Source organism: Pezoporus flaviventris, unplaced genomic scaffold, assembly GCF_033815535.1.
Source record: "Pezoporus flaviventris isolate CSIRO_AGI_PZ_B2104156 unplaced genomic scaffold, CSIRO_AGI_Pfla_v1 ptg000015l, whole genome shotgun sequence".
In the NCBI taxonomy this organism is placed as follows: domain Eukaryota; kingdom Metazoa; phylum Chordata; class Aves; order Psittaciformes; family Psittacidae; genus Pezoporus; species Pezoporus flaviventris.
Genome location: NW_026892563.1, coordinates 18,295,319 through 18,315,404, shown reverse-complemented (window position 1 = coordinate 18,315,404; position 20,086 = coordinate 18,295,319). Strand labels below are relative to the sequence as shown.

Sequence of the window (20,086 nt, the reverse complement as noted above, 5' to 3'; positions counted from 1 at the left end):
CCATAACTAACAGGTCTTCTGGTTTCCCTGTCCAGGTGTACACACAGCCATGGCCTCACTCCATCCAAGCTTGGGTGAACCATCATTGTACTGCAGCCTTCCCCATGCTCTAATTTCCAGGAGAAGGAAAACTCCTCATGTGCTGGCCAGAGATGAATTAGCAATTGTTTCCCTAGCACACAGGAGACCAGGATTTAGAGGTGTGCTGTAGCCCTGGCACAGCCTTTAGCTCTCAGATATTTAAGAATACCCAAGCAAACAAACAAAAAAAGGAACGATTTTCTCAGAATTCAAGCCTAACAGATATTGATTAATTAAACAAATAAAACCTAAGAGAATCTGTGCAACAAATAGTGCCCTGAGGTGTGGGTAGCCCAAGCAATGTGCTGGGCCAGTGCCTAAAAGTGACACAATCCTGCTGTCTGGTTTGGATGGTGACACAATCCTGCTGTCTATTTTGGATGACCTGATTTAATTGAGAGAAATGCAGAAAAGGAAGCATGCCTCAGAAAGAGTGACAGACCCATTCAACTGTTACAATGCCCTCTCTTCTGATAATCATGGCTGCTATTAATTGTACAGGTAAGAACGTATTTTTCCCTTAACCTTACATTGTTGTTCAGCTGAATTTGCTGCCTCAGAGGAAGTGTGTTTCTGTACAGAATCTGGTAAACAATATAGGGATACTTAAGGTCTGAAGAAGATGAAGCTTTCAACTAGGGTGACTACAAGTGCCCAGGAAAGGAGGGAAAGCAACTGTAAACTGCTCCCTCCTGTGCAAGCACCACGCCGGGACCAAGGTGAGAGGCAGTAACTCCTAAGAAAACTTTATTTGCTTGCTGAGCCAGGGCAGACAGCACCCCAGCACGTGAAGGAGGCCAACATGAGGAGAGGAAAGAACCTGGAGTTTTTCAGAGAAGAGCAAGAGGAAAATGTGTCTTTTTGAGTGGGAATTCTTTGTCAGCATTCTTTTGTGAGCGGCCCATTCAGCACCACTCTTCGCAAAGGGCTGACCACTCCACCTGTGTCTATGTAGCCTGTGTGTACAGTAATAAAAAATGCAGGTTTATGTGGCCTGCCGTGTGAGACAAGCAGTTTAGACGCTAGTACGTCACCACTTTCTTATCAGAGAACATTAGGTTTCAGACGATTTCCATTACTATTTTTATCCTTTATTGTGTGCAAATACACAGGGATTTTAATAATAGCAGTAACTTTAAATGCTGCTTAGAAGGCCAGAGAGCATGATGTCTTATTTTCACCAGTCCACCCAATGCTATTTTTACAAGTGAACCATATCGCTTGTACAGAATCAGAACAGAATTTTTATAAAGGCATTTTTTAAAGGATTGAATAGTTGCAATTGTTGAAGAAAGGTGCTTAGATACTGGATTAGGAATTTGCAGGATCAAAGTAGCAGTTAAGATGCCAGGGAACTCATCCAAATCACAACATAGCTGATATTCTTTAGGGAATACTGGGCTGTTTTGTATACAGCACTCTTGGCTCCAAGTAACTTAAAACCTGAAGAATTGAAATGATTACAAATATCGGGCTAAATCTTCCAAGGTGTTGAGTGCCCTCAACTCATGTTGGGCTGAATACTCTTTTACACTGTGGCCCTTTATGCTGTGAAGGCAATGTCAAAGGCATACAGCGGCAGTAAGTGCCACTGAAGGCCCCTTTACAGTATCGGCCTGTAGCAAAGTCACTTGGGTGCAATTGGGCATTCGGCCCATTTTCCTGACAACACTCAGCACCTTTGAGGTGCAGGCTGACAAAGGAGTGGCTCTGGCACGAAAGCTCTGTTATTTGTGATCTCAGTTACACAGACAATCTAGGGGATGGATTTGGTTTGGGGTTTTTTTGGTGGTGGTGGTTTGTCTTCTTCTCCTATTATTATCTAACCTATGAGAAGCGGTAGGGATTCCTGCTGGTCTGGTGCCTTGAGATCTAGACTGCAAATACAGGGCATGAAATTCACTCCATAACCTGATTTTAGTGCCAGTGCTCAGACTGAGTTCAGTGAGCTGAGGGACTCACCTTCATCTCTGATACACTAGAAGGTGCATCTGGCTGACTCCTGTCCTCTCTTGAGCTCTAGATGAGGAACAGTAACAACAATAGCAGAGCAGGTTTTCCCTTTCTGCAGACCCAGTAACTGATAGAGGAGCTGAATTCCCCTTCCACCTGCATAGCTGAAGCTTGAAATGATGCCAGACAACTGGAATACTTTATTTTCATATCATTCATGTGAATATTCAAATGTCCACTTAGAAACCTTTTTTGAAATTGCTCAGCTTTGGTGAAAGTTTTAAGAAGGGAAAAAAATGTGAAAAATAAATGGCATGAGCAAACTTTTTCAGTATTTTCTTTGAGAAAACTAGTTTTTGTTTTAGTGATACAAAAAGCTTGTCATTCTGGTTCTGATTCAGCCACCACAACAAGAAAATACAACTTGTTTTTTTTTCTCTGTTATACTAAACAGTAATAATTTTGCTGTCACCACAGTGGGGTAAGGAAGGTTTCTGAGGAGAAGATACTAGCTTTTGCCTTTAATTAGACCAATCATATGCTTGGAAAGGAGGCAAAGATAGGAAAATTATAATTCTTAAAAGCTATGTATGTAATGATGGTGTCAGTGTTAAAACTTCTCCAAATCTTGTATCAAACAATCTGTGGAAGGTCTTAGTGCTTTCTCCTTATTAATGTGTTTCATTTAGAGAACTTTGGGGTTTTTGATGTGAGTGTGGTTCCACTTGGTGTTCTAGAAGTAGGGGACTGATTTTAGGGAGGATTACACAGAATTTAATATGTGTATAAGGAAACTATTCAAATATGGTTATTGTATGCACATTAATAAAAAGTTTGGCTAACAGCAGAGGAATTACAAAACAGATTTGCTTTGATAGTAGTATATTAAGTTGTCATAAAACTCATGGGGAAAAAAAGTGGATTTGACTATGATTTCCTTGTGTTTATGGATGAGAAAGGATATTGCTTCATTTGTAGAGGGGTGTTTTGTATCCTTTCACTCTCCTGTCCCTCACACCTCTTCTTCCCCTTCACGCACAAACATTTCTACTTAAAGACAGATTTCAATCAAGCATGACAGAATGGTAGCAATATCAAAGCTTCGTAAGTATAGGTGAGGAAATTCTTTGAATTAAATTACCCCCAATAGTTTTCCATCACAGTGCCAATTTGTAATGGTCAAAGGCAGCAGCCTGCATGTTCCCATTGAAGTATTCTGCAGAACAGAGAGAAGGGCAGTAGAAGGTTAAATTTATAAATATTTGTGCTGGTAACAAAAATCTTGGCTAGAGACAATACAAATTAGATACAAATCAGGAAAACAGCTGTCATTAGTTCTGCTACTCATGGACTTACTAGAAGATGCAAATGGATGGTACAGCTGCATACAGATCCTACCTCTCCCTCTCCTGGTAACATCAACAAACGCTCCAGCAAATACATCATTCTGTGTCTTACTTCTTGGTTTCTGTCCAGCGCCTGTGGTGTCCAGCACTTACGAACCACCTTACCTCTGTTATCCTAGCATCTGATTTAGTGATACAGAGGGAATCGATCGCTTTTATCACTACTTGTGTGAAACACAACTGCCTAGGAGTGTTGCAGAAGTGCACAGCATCAGTTTAAGACAAGGTCTAAGGAATACCTTAGCCAGCTGGAATGCAGGAGTCTAGCCCACAAAGCCAAGTGATAGTCTGACTTCTGCAAACACGCCCTGGGATTGTTAGCAATCACAACTGGCAGGGGCTTGAGCCCATTTATTGTCTGTGTCATGACATCTCCGACAGTGCCACTGCTGGAGTACTGGTAAGGCTCTGACTCACTGCCATGCCACCTCTTGTTTCCCAGACCTGAGTGTTACTAGCATGTAAAGGTTGACCCATTCACAGAAGAACCATGTGGTGTGGCAGTGGGCCATATGTATAGCCTTGACTACAGTGCTCTTTCCAGAGACTGATTGTGGGTTTCTTGTTATCTAACAAGCTTGTCATTTCCTGTACTGGTTGTAACAGAGCTACATATTTTCTAGGTTACCTAACCAAACTTCTGCAAAATCATACTGCCTATGCCTGCGATGGGGAACATTTGAGTCTGCACTGTCCTCGGCATTCAACAATAAGTGTTCAGTCAGCATTTTACGGGCAAGACTACCACATGTGTAGTACTCAGGAGACTGAAACCAGGATAACAGAACCCATAAACTGTGTGGCACCCACTTCATTGCAGGTATTGCATGTTGTAAAGGTTCTTAATGCTCAGAATGCTTTTGACAATGTCCCTGCGGTGAGCTATGCTGGGTGAAAATGGCAGGTGTTCACAATATTGTATGAAATGACATCGTGTCTATGTCAGTTTACCATCAGAAGTATTACAACTGAAAGGGTTTGTCTGGCCAGCAGGATTTTACCATAGGATTGTGAAAGCTTTGTAGATTGCCTTCTATTTTGATGAGCCTTGCTTTGGAAACCCCATCCTCAGAGTTTCCTAAAAGAATCAATTCCCTTCTAATCAAGGGCTGGTCATGACTGAGCAGACTAGTCTTAATCCATCACACAGGCCCTCCTTATTGCCAGGAGAGGATACAAACATTGGAAGGAGCTGGGTTACAAACTGACGAATAAGATGGCATTCTTGGTGTTTGGCTTGTTCCGTGCCTTTTCACTTGCTGAAAAGGCACCATACAGCTAAACAGCATATCCTGAGCACTTTTGCAGATACCTGCATTTCTGTGAATCCATTATTTGATCAGCAATATCCTATGGTTTGTTTGCTGGGCCCACTTAAGTATAGCTTAAAATGATTTATACTTCATAAATTATTACTTTCTGCTTTGGAGACTTTTGTAACAAGGCTTAGAAGGTCTAACTTACATTGCTGTCAAAAGCTTGTTTCATCATACTGAAAATATCCAGTGTTAAGCCATATTCAGTAAAACATTACAAAAATGAGTAGTCAGAGGAATCTGAACATGTTCTGCTGGTGAAGCTGTTTTAAGTGCTCTACAGAAGCTTTGATGAAGCTTGCAACTTTTGTGCTTGCAGCCAACACATTGCTTCTTGACAATAGGGAATGTCTGTTCCCACCACTAGTGAGCTGAAGAGTTATACAGCGTGGTTTGGCAGTAATATCCTCTCTGCAGCAACAGCATTAGAGCAGTTTTATATGTGTGGCTTGCCCATGCTGTACTGCAACTTCTAAAGACATTCCAGACATGACCTACAGGCCATGTGAAAGTACATCTCTCCACCAAAAACAGTAGGCCAGATGCATCTTTGATGTCATTTTACTGACTACAGTGAAGTGACGCCAATGATTATTTTAGGCTTTTGAGTGCCTTTGTGAGGTCTCCATGGGCAGTTTTTTCCCTTGAATATAATAAACACAGCATGGAATAACTTCTGTATAAACTATCGTGATCATTCAGGCACTGTCACTGATCAAAGGCATGAAAGCATTTTGACAAGGCCACGAACGTGAGAGATACAAATGCTCTGCGTCTTAGGGATGCATCTCCTGTTCTGTCAAGGAGAAGGGATGCATCCTGTAAACTGATTTCTTAGAAAAGAGCACCAGTGATCTCATCCCTCCTCCCCTTCCCTTTGGAACTGCATCTGCAGTCTGCATAATTGGCCATGATGCTACCCTGCAGCCAGGAGGAAGCATAACAGGCATGTTTTACAGTGACCTCCTATTAGAAGAATCACTGCAAAGTTAGATCTGTTTCAAGATATTAACAGCCCAGTGCTATCTCATTATGAGTATCATTGTTTGCTTTTGTGCACAGCAACATGATAGAAAATGTGACTGCTGTTTGCATTAAGTAGGAGAAAATACAAACAGATGCACAGGACATGATTCAGCTCAGGTGCAAACAGAAGGTGACTCAGTAGGGGACAGATATTTCCACTTGCTAAAGATGTAACTCAATTTCTCCGGCCTGTGCCAGAAGCATCCCAATTAAGGAGGGGTTATTTCTTGGACTTGCAACTCTGTAAAAGAAGAATTAACTGATAAGATTAAGTCTGCTGTACTTTTCCTTTCCTTTTAAACTCTTTAGAGTGCACTTAATGCTCAAAAAGTGTTGGATGTGAGTCCTCTTCTTTTACTAATGGGAACAAAAAGGCAAGAGGGTTGTAAGATTGCTGCAATGTGCTGCCAGTGTGTATCATTTCTGCTAGGGAGGGATGGCTTCCAGGGATGACAGGAGAGATTCAGCCACTGCCAACTCTCTCAGCCTGGAAACATGAATGCAGCTTGTGCTATCACAGTGGTGAATTTGTGATTCGGCCTCCTGGTATGACTGAGAACTCTTCCGATGAACAAAAATTCCCATGGATTTTACAGGAGTACCTAAAACTATCAGAGAACGGTTCTTATAGCTGCTTGTGTTAAGAGTGGGGTGACCCAGAGACAACACCCTTCTTATCACATCCTGCTGGGATTTTAAACATCAAGAATCATGGGCACAATGACACAGACTATGCAAAAAGAGTGTATAGAGAGCTCTCTCTAAACTGAGTTTTGAAGGCGAATAAGAACTTTGTAAGTACACTGCTACATTCAAACTGGGGTTTTTTAGGCGCTTTGGCTTGTGACTGTATTAAAAACTGGATGCAGACTCATCTTGGGTGATGTCTTCATATTTTCTATAGCTTCAGTTCCAAACCCACTGATGAAGTGGTATCACTAATGTGAGCACTAGGAATACTCAGTCCTTTTAACGGACTTGGAGAGGTGACCCTTTGTTTTTAACACTGCTGACCATTTTATTGTCCTCCTGTGTTGCCACTCCCAGTGAGGCAGCACAGTAAGAGCCATGGTAAATTGTTGGGCAAAAAAAGTTATCTGGGGTAGATATGGCCTTAGAACAGCATTTAAGAAATTAAAAAAGCCCAAAGGAAAACAGACGAGCAGGGTTAGGATAGAGAGGCACATCTGTGCTAGCTGATTGAACCAATTCTGAAATTTGTTGAAGTGGGAAATCAAGTAAATATGTGATAATGTGTGTAACTGCAAGAGAGGAGTGCCCCTTAAACAGGAGGTCCTAAATATAGCTATATGTAAGGGTTGTGCTTAAGTGTCAATAAGCACACTACGTCTTAGTTAGTGTTAGAACTTTGAACTCTTTCAAGTGAAGATACTACGGAATGAGTGTGATCAGGTAAACTTCAGTAGATGGAGACAGAATGATTAAAAAGGCATCTTTTTGAGTTACCTGGACAGGGCACTCCCATAAATGCTATCAGGAGTGAGTGCCTCAGGCAAATCAGAGGCTGGGGACTGAGCATCTTCCCACTTGCTCAGGGCTCTGCACTGAGTCCCAAACACCACTGAGGCTGTCGTGGCACAAGGCAAGATCTGACTGACCTGGCAGGGGCAGAGGAAAAGTGACAAACAACAGCAGACTGGTAACATCCTGAGTTGCCCTGACCGTCACTGTGATGACTGTGTTCCCAGAAACTTGGCCATGACTCAAAGTCCAGTAGAGCTGTGACCTAAATCCAATGGTACAGATGTTTCTTACATGTTAGTAGTGAAAAAGTTGTGAAGGAGTGATTTCTTTCCTTTATAGAACAAAGTACAACTAAGTTTTCTCATTGCTGTGTAGCTTCATACCTTGTTTTCAAGCCTATCCTTTTTGCCCATTGTTCTAGAAAGTACTGGATGAATGCCAAAACCTGAGATCCTGCCAACTCCTTGTCAATAGTCGGGTTTTTGGACCTGATCTATGTCCAGGGACCACTAAATTCCTCCTTGTCTCCTTTAAATGCAAACCTAGTAAGTAATCCACATCAGGCAAATGTGTCTTTGTGTGTGTTTTGACGTTTGTTTTGGTTAAAATGCCACTGCACAAGGCTTTGCATAAATCTGTGTGAAGTTTTGAGACTCTTAGATTAATAGCAGATTGTTTTTTTTCTACTTCACCTTAGCTCTCCATTGTGTTTGCAGCTTCAGTGCGCTTGTTGCCAGCTTAATGAGCAGCGTAGTTTGACAGAGTCAGATGTCAGACATCAGGCTAGAAAGAAAACGTATTTTGGAAATGATTTTTACAGCGCTCCAATGATAATGTTGTATTAGAAAGACAGAGCTAAACACAAAAACAGATGCTTGGGTGAAGGATCCAAATGATGAAGAAGATACCATAATAAGAAATATGCAAAAATGCTGAAGGAGATAGGACCAAAGCTATCAAAGATTCTCTGTTACGACCTCCCATGTATAGAATAATGGCTGGAGGTTGCAAATGTATGGCTAGCTTTATTACAGAATTTCATTATAGAATAGCCTGTATTCTGTGCAGGTAGTTGATATTAATATTTACAGGGACAAATCCTGCCTCAAAGAGAATGCACTTTGTGAGCATGGGGGAAGTGTAAGAAAGATTAAGACAATCATCATGAGGTTTCATTTATCAGTGTTTTTAAACTATTTTTTTTATTGCTATTCCATATAAGAACAATAGCCCAGGGGCTCAGCTTTTTTGGCAGCTAACCTCCAGTGTGGCTGAAATGGGTCCCAAAGAAAATAGTTGAATGATGATTTATGGGTAGCTCTACCAGCCAACTCAGAAATACCATCCCACATCTAAAGGAGAAAGCACAAAAGGTATTTTCTTTAATCAAAGCATTAAGATAGTTATCATAGGTGGAATAGGAACAATTCCACCAATTTATGCGGAGTATTGAAGTCAGAGCAGAGATACAGGAATGGAGTAGGCAAATGTTACCTTTGGCAAAGCACTGACACAGGAACTCCCAGGAAGATTTATTGGGCCAATCATCAGGGGAAAAAGAAGTCTGAAATGTAAAATTTTAATGATCTGGTGGATTATCTTAATGGTTTATTTTTTTTTCATATTAAAATTACTGCATTATTAACAGGAGGTGGATTTTAATTTCATAGTTGTATCTGTGTTATTAGAAATCTCTTTTTACTAATCAAAAGTCGATTGGGATCCTGTTTGTTACTTCTATTAGCTGCTTTTCCCACTGGAAATGAGATACATCGAATACATAATATTCTTTGTGATTTGGATTTTTACAAAAGTAAGTCAAAAGTGTATTTAACACCAAGTGCTGCCTTAAGACTTGAGGAATAGTCCAGTTCCACTGCAAATTACATGATTTCATGTGACAGGAAATTTATATTTGTAGGTGAGATACCAGTATTGTTAGGTTTGGCTGTGGGAAATATCCTTACTCAGGAAATTATTCGAGTATAACTTTATTTTCAGTCTTCTTGCCTTCAAGTGGTCACTTAAGCAGTTGAATCTCTGAATCTCTTAGTTTTTCATCTATTTAGAAATATCATTACCTTTCTGCAGAGGTCTCTGTTATATTCTTACCCTTACCTTATACTACTTGTGGTTTTGTTTCTGTTGCTTGGTACTTCCATAGCCTCTGCAGCAGCCACAGAGCACAGCCATACAGACACAGAGCCCACTTTTAGGCTGTCAGCCTTTGGGTCAGGGCCTCTGACTGGTTTTCTGGGCATGATCCTCATGGGTGTACGGTATGGCAGGTGCTTCTGCAGAAGTAACAATCTGCAGCAGGTCAAATGGTTTTTAAAGTTGCTTTTTTTAGACCTATACTGGTGACTGCTGATGAGCTCAAATGGAAGAAACTGGAATATTACCAAGAACATTAACCCATTGTTTTTATCTGTTCTATTATAAATGAAACAATGATGTTTTCTTTACTGAATAGATAAGAGGGTTTTCTCTCTCCAGTTCCCCCAGCACCAACACACACACTCCACTCACAGGGATACCACTCAGTAACAATAAGGTTTCCCTTTTCTCCTGCTCAGCTCAGGAGCCTCCTTTTCCTGTTTTCACATTTTGAAGGACAAAAAACCGGAGCAGAATAAATTCTTCTCGGTGGTCTTATCTGCACTAAAATGTTTGACACCATACCTAGACCAGGGAAGAACTGAGCAGTAAAAAGCTGCAACCAGAGCAGCTGATAGACCAGCAATAGACCTCCTTGGCCAGATGTCCAGTTTTAACCAGTTCCCTAGGACGGATAAGCAGTGCTGTCTGGAAGTTGATCTCACTGGCTTCCCACCTCTGTGCCGAGAGTGCTGCCAGTGTGCCTGTGCCAGCTGAGAAAGGGAGGGGGTGTATTTTTCTCAGGCTCCTGATTCACATTGCTTTGTCAGCAAAATGAGCCCGTGCTGGATAGTCACACCCAGGGAAACCCACTGACCTTGGTGGAGTCAAGCAAATATAGCTGAGAGAACTGTCTGGCTCAGGATGCGTAGCCCGTCCCCATGCCTTTGTGCCTCCCATTCTTCAGCACTTGCTCAGTGCTGTATGCAGTGGCACTGAGTGATGCTGGCCATCCCCATGATTGATGAGTGATTGGAGGCTCTCAGCACTCAGGCGGGCATCTGAAGTAGGCATAGAATGCAACATTGTCCTGGGGAGAGACAAAAGGGAAGGATGAGGCTTCCTCTTCTGAGCAGTGGTGGAAAGCAAGCCAGGACATTGGGCAGGAAGGGGGGGAGGCTGTTCTACTGGGAGAGATTGGCAAAAGTTAACTTTTTAATTCCATTCAAAGAGGAGCTGGAGGCTTTAGATAGTCATATGGGAGCAATTCAGCCAGAGGAAACACTCGCTTTGCTATAGGCTTTGTCTCTGGTTGTGATAGTACCGCCATAGCATTCACAACAAAACTTGCAGAAAAGCTGTTTTCTGTCATGCTGCTATTTGCTGCTAACAGTCCAGCCAAGTAAATTGCCTCACGCTACCATATTGTTATTTGCTTCTATTTTAGCTGAATACAAAACCAAATCAGCATGTGAAAACCAGGAACTGAAACTCCACTGTCAAGAGTCCAAGTTCCTTATCATCTACTCTGCCACCTATGGCAGATGGGCACATGAGGAGAACATCTGTTCAACAGAAGTGGAGCGTGTACCCCCCTTTGGTATGTTTTTACATTGTTGATAGACCTTCTCCAAGCAGGTGCAGAGAGAAGGGTGAGAGAAAAATTCAGGTGCAAGAGCAATGGCATTTAAAAGCATCAATCATTGAAATATGAGAGATTATTTCTGAAAGTCAAACCAATTACCCAGTATGAGGGAGAAACATAGAGTAAGAAATATAGCAAACTAATAAACTTTCATGTAGTTAATCAGTACTTAGTATAATTAAAAAACTCTAGTGCTGTTGGTTATCTTGAACTGAGTTTGTGTACACTAAATATCAGCTGTTTGCCTCTCTTCTTCCTCCAGCTTCTGACAATGATTAGGCAACCTGAGTGTCATGACACCTTGTCTTTACCTTCTTCTCTGACCTCTGTTTCTGCCAGCTCTTCCTTGCCTTAAATGCAGACTGTAAGGATAGGGTGCGTAGACCAGGGTCTATTGCTTTAGATGCTATTGTATGTCCAGACTCTTAAGACTATGGCAATATACTAGAAAATTAAATGTGCCTGGGACTTCTCTCTGGCAGCAGCAGCAATGTCGTATGTATGTAGTGCTGAACTTGTACCCTCCAAAGCAGGATGACTGCATGCAAACTGCTTCTTGGAGCTGCTCCTTGGCCTGTGCTAGCTCCTCAGCTGTGATGGGGAGTTGCTGAGAGGATGCTGTTGGCCCAGACCAGACAGGGACCAGACTTACGAGAGTGGAGCCCTGTGTTGCAGTGCCAGAAACATGCCCTCTCACTGCTGATTACTAGTAGAGATGCATCCCTTTATATATTAATATCAATGCCACTATATTAGTAATTAATATAACAAGAGTCTATTAACGTTGCTATAATATTAATATTACTTAGGTCAGACTGTGAACACATCCAAGAACAGACTGTTCCCTTTTGAATAGGTAGAAGAACCCAAACCATCATAGGTAGTTGTTTGGTCTACATCAGTAACCAGTCACTGACTTCACTGTATAGTCTCAGTAGGGTATGATTAACGACTTATGACTTTTTGCCACTAAATATCTAAATTCATAGTAGTATGTTGTTGTGAGGGTGCTTGATGCTTGTATGAATATGTTCAGTGGCTGACACTGGAGGTGTACGTTTTCATGCCATGAAGAAGAACAGCACAAGATATGTATGCTGTTTAAATCCCTCAATACGACAGAGGGAAGGGCTTATATTACTGATGCCAGCCCCTTTCTGAATGTTAGTCCTAGAAAACATGTTAAAAGTGAAATCTGTAAGAAGCATCTCTGAACATCAAGAAGAGATCTATAATGATCAGTAGTCTTAAAAGCCGTTTGTCTGCAAACCAGTCTTTCTATTTAGTTATATTTAGTTATAGTAGTGAAGGGGAAAGGGACCTGAGGGTCCTGGTGGATAGGAGGATGACCATGAGCCACCACTGTGCCCTTGTGGCCAAGAAGGCCAATGGCATCCTAGGGTGCATTAGAAAGGGTGTGGTTAGTCGGTCAAGAGAGGTTCTCCTCCCCCTTTACTCTGCCTTGGTCAGGCCGCATCTGGAATATTGTGTCCAGTTCTGGGCCCCTCAGTTCAAGAAGGACAGGGAATTGCTTGAAAGAGTCCAACGCAGAGCCACAAAGATGATTAAGGGAGTGGAGCATCTCCCTTATGAGCAGAGGCTGAGGGAGCTGGGTCTCTTTAGCTTGGAGAAGAGGAGACTGAGGGGTGACCTCATCAGTGTTTACAAATATGTAAAGGGTGAGTGTCAGGATGATGGAGCTAGGTTTTTTTCAGTGATGTCCAGTGACAGGACAAGGGGCAATGGGTGTAAACTGGAGCATAGGAGGTTCCATGTGAACATCAGGAAAAATTTCTTTACTGTGAGAGTGACAGAGCACTGGAACAGGTTGCCAAGGGGGGTTGTGGAGTCTCCTACATTGGAGATATTCAAGGCCCGCCTGGACAAGTTCCTGAGTGATGTACTCTAGGTTACCCTGCTCTTGCAGGGGGGTTGGACTAGATGATCTTTTGAGGTCCCTTCCAACCCTTGGGATTCTGTGATACAGATACTATTAAAACTGTATTGGCTGAAAGTTCTTAATCTGCTCTTAGATAAGAATCCATTTAAAATTGCCAAAACTATGTTTCACGTTAGCTATATTGCATGGTCCTTCACACAGACTTTAGCTCTGCCTAGCTGCTGTTCTGTGGAGGAAGCATTTTAGCAGGTTTCTGACAGACCCATACATCTTTCGTAATGGTGGTATTAGTGTATATATAATGTAAGACAGAGCAGAGATAGCTCAGTTGAACAGGGGAAGTTTAGATTGGATATAAGGAAGAAGTTCTTTATTGTGAGGGTGGTGAGACACTGGAATGGGTTGCCCAGGGAAGTTGTGAATGCTCCATCCCTGGCAGTGTTCAAGGCCAGGTTGAACAGAACCTTGGGCTATATGGTTTAGTGTGAGGTGTCCCTGCCCATGGCAGGGGGGTTGAAACTAGATGATCTTAAGGTCCTTTTCATACGTAGCTATTCTATGAAAGGCTGCTGTCATGCTTATTTCTTGGGCTTCATTCGTCTCTGGAAATCACTCACTTGCCTCTAATGTCAGCACTTAGAGTTCACAGATCAGAATGCTGGAAACCCTTCATACTGGATAAAGTTTCCCAGTATAAACAGAGAAAGAATTTGCAACAGTAAAAAACTCTCTGCTGTGTCCCCCTGCATACGAGCTTGAGCAACACCCTGGCTGTTGCTGGTTTTGTGTTCCATAAAGTAACATAAAACTGTGGTAATTGGAGAGAGTATAAAACCTGAGGCAAACACAAGATGGATCTGCAGAAGGTGGATAGCACCTATGTGGCTTGGGAGTACACATTCAGTTATCACAGAAGACTTAGCACATAGGAGCCAAATCCAGTTGACACCAGATCTGTCATCTCAAGCTTAAATCTTAGTTATGTGGTTATTTAAGCACATACAGATGTGAGCAGGTGCGTGACTGGACTTTTAAAATGCCTGGGTACCTTCCTCTCAGGAAAGCAATGAATGTCAATGTGATTTTCATGATTTGAGACAATTTAGAAAGCTTACTGAAGCTGCTCTTAATTCCTGAATCAGAGCCCATGTACTCGCATATGTTTGCACCAAAACCTAAATCTTCTCCAACACACATCCATTATTGTTTCTATCCATGTTTGTGCATCTCAGCCTAATGGCAGTGCTTGAGCATTTCCATTTCTTTCACTGCATCACAGAGAAATTGGGGTGTTTTTAGTACTAAGAGAAGTCATCTGCAGGTCATAATGAAAAGTATAGGAAGTCTCTGTTGAGCTCAGGGGTTTTGCTACAATCCATAATTGATATGGTCTTGCTGGGAGTACTGAGTGTTCAGTTAATTGTGCCTCCAGAGCTTGGTGACCGCATTTGACCTCCTTCAACGGCAAGACAGGAAAATGTAAAATTTCTTTAGTATAAAGGCTCTTCTCCATATTGGAAATAGAGTATATAAATCCACCTCTGGTATTGATGATACCTGTGTGGCCTTGTAGGATCCTGAGCCTTAGCTCAACATCTAGCATGACTGCCTCCCCTTAGAAGTAGTTCTCTGAGGCAGTTTAATAATGTAAAGTAGGTGCCATTTTCAATACAGAGAAAGAAGAGCAGTGGCACTGAGGTGTCACCCCTGCTAGGTAAAGCCTTTACAGTAAAGTTGTCCTATGATCTGGTTACAGGAAACATACATTCAAGTCCCTGTTCTGATTCAGATAAAGAGAAGATTTGAATCTGGGTAAAGATCTGAACTGCTGAGCACAAGAACATTTCTAACCTGTACTTTAACTGATAAGACGGTCCCAAGGCTTACACCTAATTATATGTGTAACTTGCACCTTTCAGTTCAAAATGTCTCTTGCTTGTTAAAAACAGCCAGAAACAAAAGGCTGTGCTTAGGACAACTCCTCTTGCTCAATGCAGTTGGGAGAGGGAGGGTTTGTCAAAGAATGTGAAATTTCCACATAAGATCACTAGAAAACTTCCCTGCTTTTTTATCACTTTCACAGTTGAATTTAAATGTGGTATTTTCATGTCTCTGGTCTTGCTCTCCAGCTTGTCATCAGGGCCACTCATTCTAGTGAGTTGCCTGCTTCAAAGAACAGTGGGTAAAATCTTGCCTCCAGGCATTTTTTAGGATATTTTGCCTTCAGGAAAAGTTTCTTCTGCAAAGCAAGCTCCTAGCCCAAGTAACAGAGCTCATTGAAGCACAGGGAATGATTTCCATTATAATATCAATGGATCATTGCAGAAAAATAGAAAACTCCAAGCAGTGTCCCGCTTCAGCAGCTGTTCAAATGACTGGAACTGTTAAGACTGTACAGTATTTACAGAAAGTAACTTCCTTGTTTTATAAGATTATAAAAAGCTTCACAACAAAACTAACACTTTTATGGGTGCAGTTTTGTAACAGATGGTTCTGCTTAGAGGAATCTATTGTGCCCAGCATCAAAACAGGAGACCGTAGCAGTTTGTTCCTGTGTGAGTGGTTGCCTTTTGTAAACATTATCTCCTTTGTATTTGTACTAACATGTGCATGAGGAAAGAGAAAAAGTATTAGCCAAAAGAAGTTAAAGAGTTGTGCCAGAACAGGTTACCATAGGGAGTATAAGGAAGATTCAGGTCAACAAACACTTCTCAAATCATAAATTACTCTTGTTAATACATGAAAGTACTTGAACAAAGGCTTGGTAGTGGGTCTCCTCTAGCTGCAACTTGCAAGCTAGAATGCAAAAATATCCTTCCCAGAAATTTCACCTGGATGTGCATTGGCTGGTCAGATGTGCATTCCCTCAAGCACTAATGACTAGCAAAGCCCTGAATTACTTATCTTCATTTCTGGAAGATAGGGTCCTTTCCAACACAGCCCTCTCTTTCACCTGTTCCAACTTTTGGGAGGTTGAGAGGGGAGGTGGAGAATTCAGGCAGTATCATCACATCTTGCATAACATACGCTGGGGCTGGGTTCTGTCCTAATCCCCTATTTCCAGTGAAATGACATACAGCTAAGAGGAAGAGATGTTAGCAAGGCAAGAAAGAGAGATTTAAAAAACCCAAATCATGTAGGTTCATTCCAGCCCAACAAGGCATCATAATTTTGATATATAACAGTATCTTGTGATACTGTGATACCTTTTTTTTTGTGTGTGTGTATCATTACTGTGGACAATTCAAAGGGCCTACCTCCCTTATTCACTAACAGCAATTGAAAAGCATATGGTTTCTTTTACTAAGAGATGTATTATTCTCCTTGTGTGAGCCAGTCTCTGTTTAAGTGTCTTGAGAGCAGATGTAAATGAGGTAAAGGTACAAGCAGCTATAGGCAGATCTGGAAATGCTTACACACTGAAATTATTAGGTTCCTGTTAGCTATAGACTTCTAGGTGCCATAAAATACAAATCATGTATCTAAAATGCTGGATATTGAAGTACAGACACTTCAAGGAGCACTTAGTCAATTGACAGAAACACTAAGCCCAGTCCTCTGCTGGGCGAAGAAGAAAGCTTGTAACTCAGAGCTGCTACAGAGGAGGTGGCCAAGTCTTTTCTAGACTACAAGTATCACTGTTTCGGCACCTGGGTTTGCCCTTCTGTTCCTGAGCATCATCGTGCTCAATTGTTCAATTTTGCCTCCACCACAAAAATCCTAAAGTCAGCTGTCTGTGTGCAGACATGTGAAAAGTTCCTTGTCTGTGTCAGCCTGAGCAAACTGAGAAGCTTAATAGGTGTTTTGGGCCCCAAAAGGTGCCGGTAGGAGCCATTGCACACCTTGGCCCCAAATCTTATCAAGCAAATCTTATCAAGACAAAGCTCCCCAAAAATAAAAAAGCATTCACAGCTGTGGCAGGATGAGAAGCGATTGTTTGAAGGGAAGAAGAGAGAAGCCACTATTCTTAGAGTCCAGTTAGCTTTCTGCTGAGATAGATGAACAGGGAAGGTGACATTTGGCTGAGCAGCTGTTTGGAGTTGCTTGAAGCACACTCAGACGCACATCACTTCATCCATTAATATTTCATTTGCCAGCAGTTCAGGGGTTTTGTTGTGTATAGTTCTTTCTAGCTTAGATTTTTTAACTGTTTGGGCATGCAAGTCTAAAACAAGGGAAGGAACTCCTGCCTGTGTACGTGCAGGCCCAAATGGTGCACAAGAAAGCAGCAAGCATTTCAGCAGAGGGAGTCTTATCCCTGCTGCTGCCACCAAGCACAGAGCTCCACTTGTCTCTTGTCCTTGTGTTAATGCTGGCAGGTGGTTCCCCCACTCCGTGCATATATAGGAGGGAAGGACCAAGTTTGGGTTGGGTTTTTTTGGTGCAAAATACAGACTGGATTCTGAACTCAGAGTTGTTTGTAAATAAAGCCAAGCAATGGGCTAATCTTGTGCAGGCTTACAAGGGCCTCACAACAGGCACTGAAGTGAGAGGGAGAGAGAGGGTGCAGCTTTACAGAAAGCCCTGGTGCTCTGTTCACTTGTGAGGAATGGCCTGTGCTGGCAGTAAGCAGTATTTTTAGCATATAACACTGCCGTGTTTACTGGCAATATTTGGACCTGGAATATAAAGGTATTGGCCCCACTTTTTGTAAGTGCTGCTGGTCATATTGTGTGTTTTTGCTAGAATCAGCGGTTCAAATGGCCCTTTTCTGATGCATAGTCAGGACCCAGTGTGCCATGCTCTTGCATAAATTACCATATTATTATGGTAACTTTCTTTAGGAGTCTGCACCCTTAGCTTGCTCCAAACTCCATAGTTTCCCTTTGTCAATTCTTATCCCCACAGCTGATATTTGGGCTCCACAAAGCACAAGCCATCCCAATTTGGTAGTGTGAAATCTTTGCTTTCAGTTGATTTTAAAAGCAAGCTCCTTATTCTTTTGCGGGTAGACACAGTCCAGAATGCATAAAGCAGTGTGAAGCCAGCAGTTTGGAATGAAAAGCAAGAAGCAGCTGGGCTCCAGTACTGGAGTGACAAATTGTGGAGGGGTTTCTTTCTTGGGTGCCCTGGTCCTTCATGAGCACATTACTTTTTATGTCATGCAGGTCTATGTTTGAGACACATTCCCTACCCACCATGTCTTGAGGCTTGCCTTGTGCATAGTGATGTGGGAGAAGATATCGATTAGTAGTGTTTGGAGAGTGAGACAGGATGCTGTAGCCAGAGCTTGGCACAAGATGCTCAGGCCAGCTCTGGCTGCTCCATCACCTGGAGGTCTTGTGTGGCAGAGCGGAAAGAAAGGGAGGGAAAGCTCCTCCTGTCTGAATTGAGAAAAGCTTTAAGAAACCAGAAGACAAATTGCTTCTCATTAAAGCTTGCATGATTTATAGCATGCCATTTGCATGCCAAAACGTTCCTAAACAAAACTAATTAGGGAGCTGAAAGAGCCTTTCCTCCACAAACAATGCTTTTTACTCTAACTGTGAAATGGCTGCAGTCAGATCTGATAGTTTATTACTGCATTAAGAACCTCTTCTTGACACCCGTATCTCCATGCTATCCATATAAGTGTCTGTTTCAAAAGATCCACCAACAGTCTTGGTGTGTAACTGGAAACTCTGGGAGAAAGGCAGGAAGAATGGAGTGTTTTCCCAGCCACACACCACTGCCTCTTCCACCACTGCTGGTGGATGCCACCAGCCTTCTAGCACATTGGGAACACAATAAACTGCCTTTTAAGAGGCAGTTTATTTTAAATGTATGGTACCAATTTAGCAAGCTCCATAAACATGAATTATTTAGTTTTAGGCAGTCCTGCGAGGAGCAGGGAGTTGCACTCGATGATCCTTATGGTCCCTTTCAGCTCAAAATACTCTATGATTCTATGTGTAGCTCAAACGTTACTTATTCAGAAAGAAAGCACATTGCATATTTATGTTCATCTCCTGATTGGTGATCTTTGGGACTGTTCAATGGGACCATTCACTCATTTACTTAAAATGCAGCACTGACTGAATCCTGTCCACATTCAGACACTTCAGTAAGGTGTTTGACCAGAAGGAGGGTAAGTTGTTCCTAGCACGAGCTCTGCGTTGCTGGAGATGGATTGCTATTAGAATCAAGCATTTTTGGCTGATGATAATAGCTTGAACATCTCTTCAGCACACACTGATTCCTCTGACTTTGGTGCAGACACGCTTCTGTAATGTCTGCTCATGTGAGATTGTACAGATGAACCTGCAGGTGTTGAGAAAGTGGCCTTTGGTACCAAGTACACAGAATTCCTTGGAGCTGAAATCATTGCTCAGCTGGCATCATAGCTGCAGGGAGAGCTGGTGGGGAGATAGCAAGGACACACGTGAACCAGAGAGAAAAAAACTGAACATTTTTTGACTGAATCACCAAAAACCAAGATCTTGTTAGAACACAGGAAGCTGTTGAATGGGGGAGGGTGTTTATTATAGGTCTTTCCAGTTAGCAACTGTGCTGTCCTGCAAAAGTAAGCCTGCCTTGATTTGCATTTACTCACCTGTGACACCAGGCAAGCCTTGGGAAGCTCTCCAGAAACTGGTCTGCCAAGAGCCTGCAGGCACATGACAACCAGCTCCTCATGTAGAAGAGCCAAATCCAACATGAAAATAGATGATAAGGAACCATTAACGTCCACAGAAAACACGAGAAAACGTCTGCCCAAGGCAGAATGAAACATGTACTCACTGTATCACTGAATTTATGGAAAACCAGCCTCCTGTTTTTTAAGACACTGTGAGTAGCTCCCAGGAAATTTGTAGAAAACATAATTCAGTTTGCCAGATTGCTGTTGTGCTCCAAATCCATTAAATTATGAATCATCTGATAATTCCTTCTGATACTCCTGAGTTGTTTTTGTACTTCCCAAAATAAGCTACTTGGCTGCCTAAAATGTCCACCCAAATATATCACAACTCATCTAAAAAACTAAACTGGAGGAAAACTAGAATGGCTGAGTTAATCAGAACTATCCAGTGTTTTGGGTCAGCTTTCCCTGGCTGCCCAGCAGCATCCAGGGACACACAGGCATTAGGATTTCAGGTCTCTGAAAACACAAAGGAAGAGTTGCTCTCCCAGAAATCCATGTCCAAAGGTAACCCGTGAGCCCTTTGCCAAACAAGCAAATCAGCCCAGTATCTCCCAA

The 20,086-nt window shown here is 42.1% G+C and overlaps 1 protein-coding gene across 4 annotated transcripts in view; it reads left to right on the top strand.

Moving 5' to 3' along the window:
* EVA1C (eva-1 homolog C) overlaps window positions 1-20,086 on the top strand; it is a 40,215-nt gene that overhangs the window by 11,470 nt on the left and 8,659 nt on the right. For 3 of the 4 annotated variants that reach the window (XM_061453705.1, XM_061453704.1, XM_061453703.1), the window contains exons 2-4: window positions 4,064-4,260; window positions 7,689-7,812; window positions 10,812-10,964. In XM_061453705.1, the coding sequence (XP_061309689.1) occupies window positions 4,064-4,260; window positions 7,689-7,812; window positions 10,812-10,964 (474 nt within the window). The remainder of the gene's footprint in view (window positions 1-4,063; window positions 4,261-7,688; window positions 7,813-10,811; window positions 10,965-20,086) is intronic. The other variant, XM_061453706.1, reaches the window with a different exon arrangement.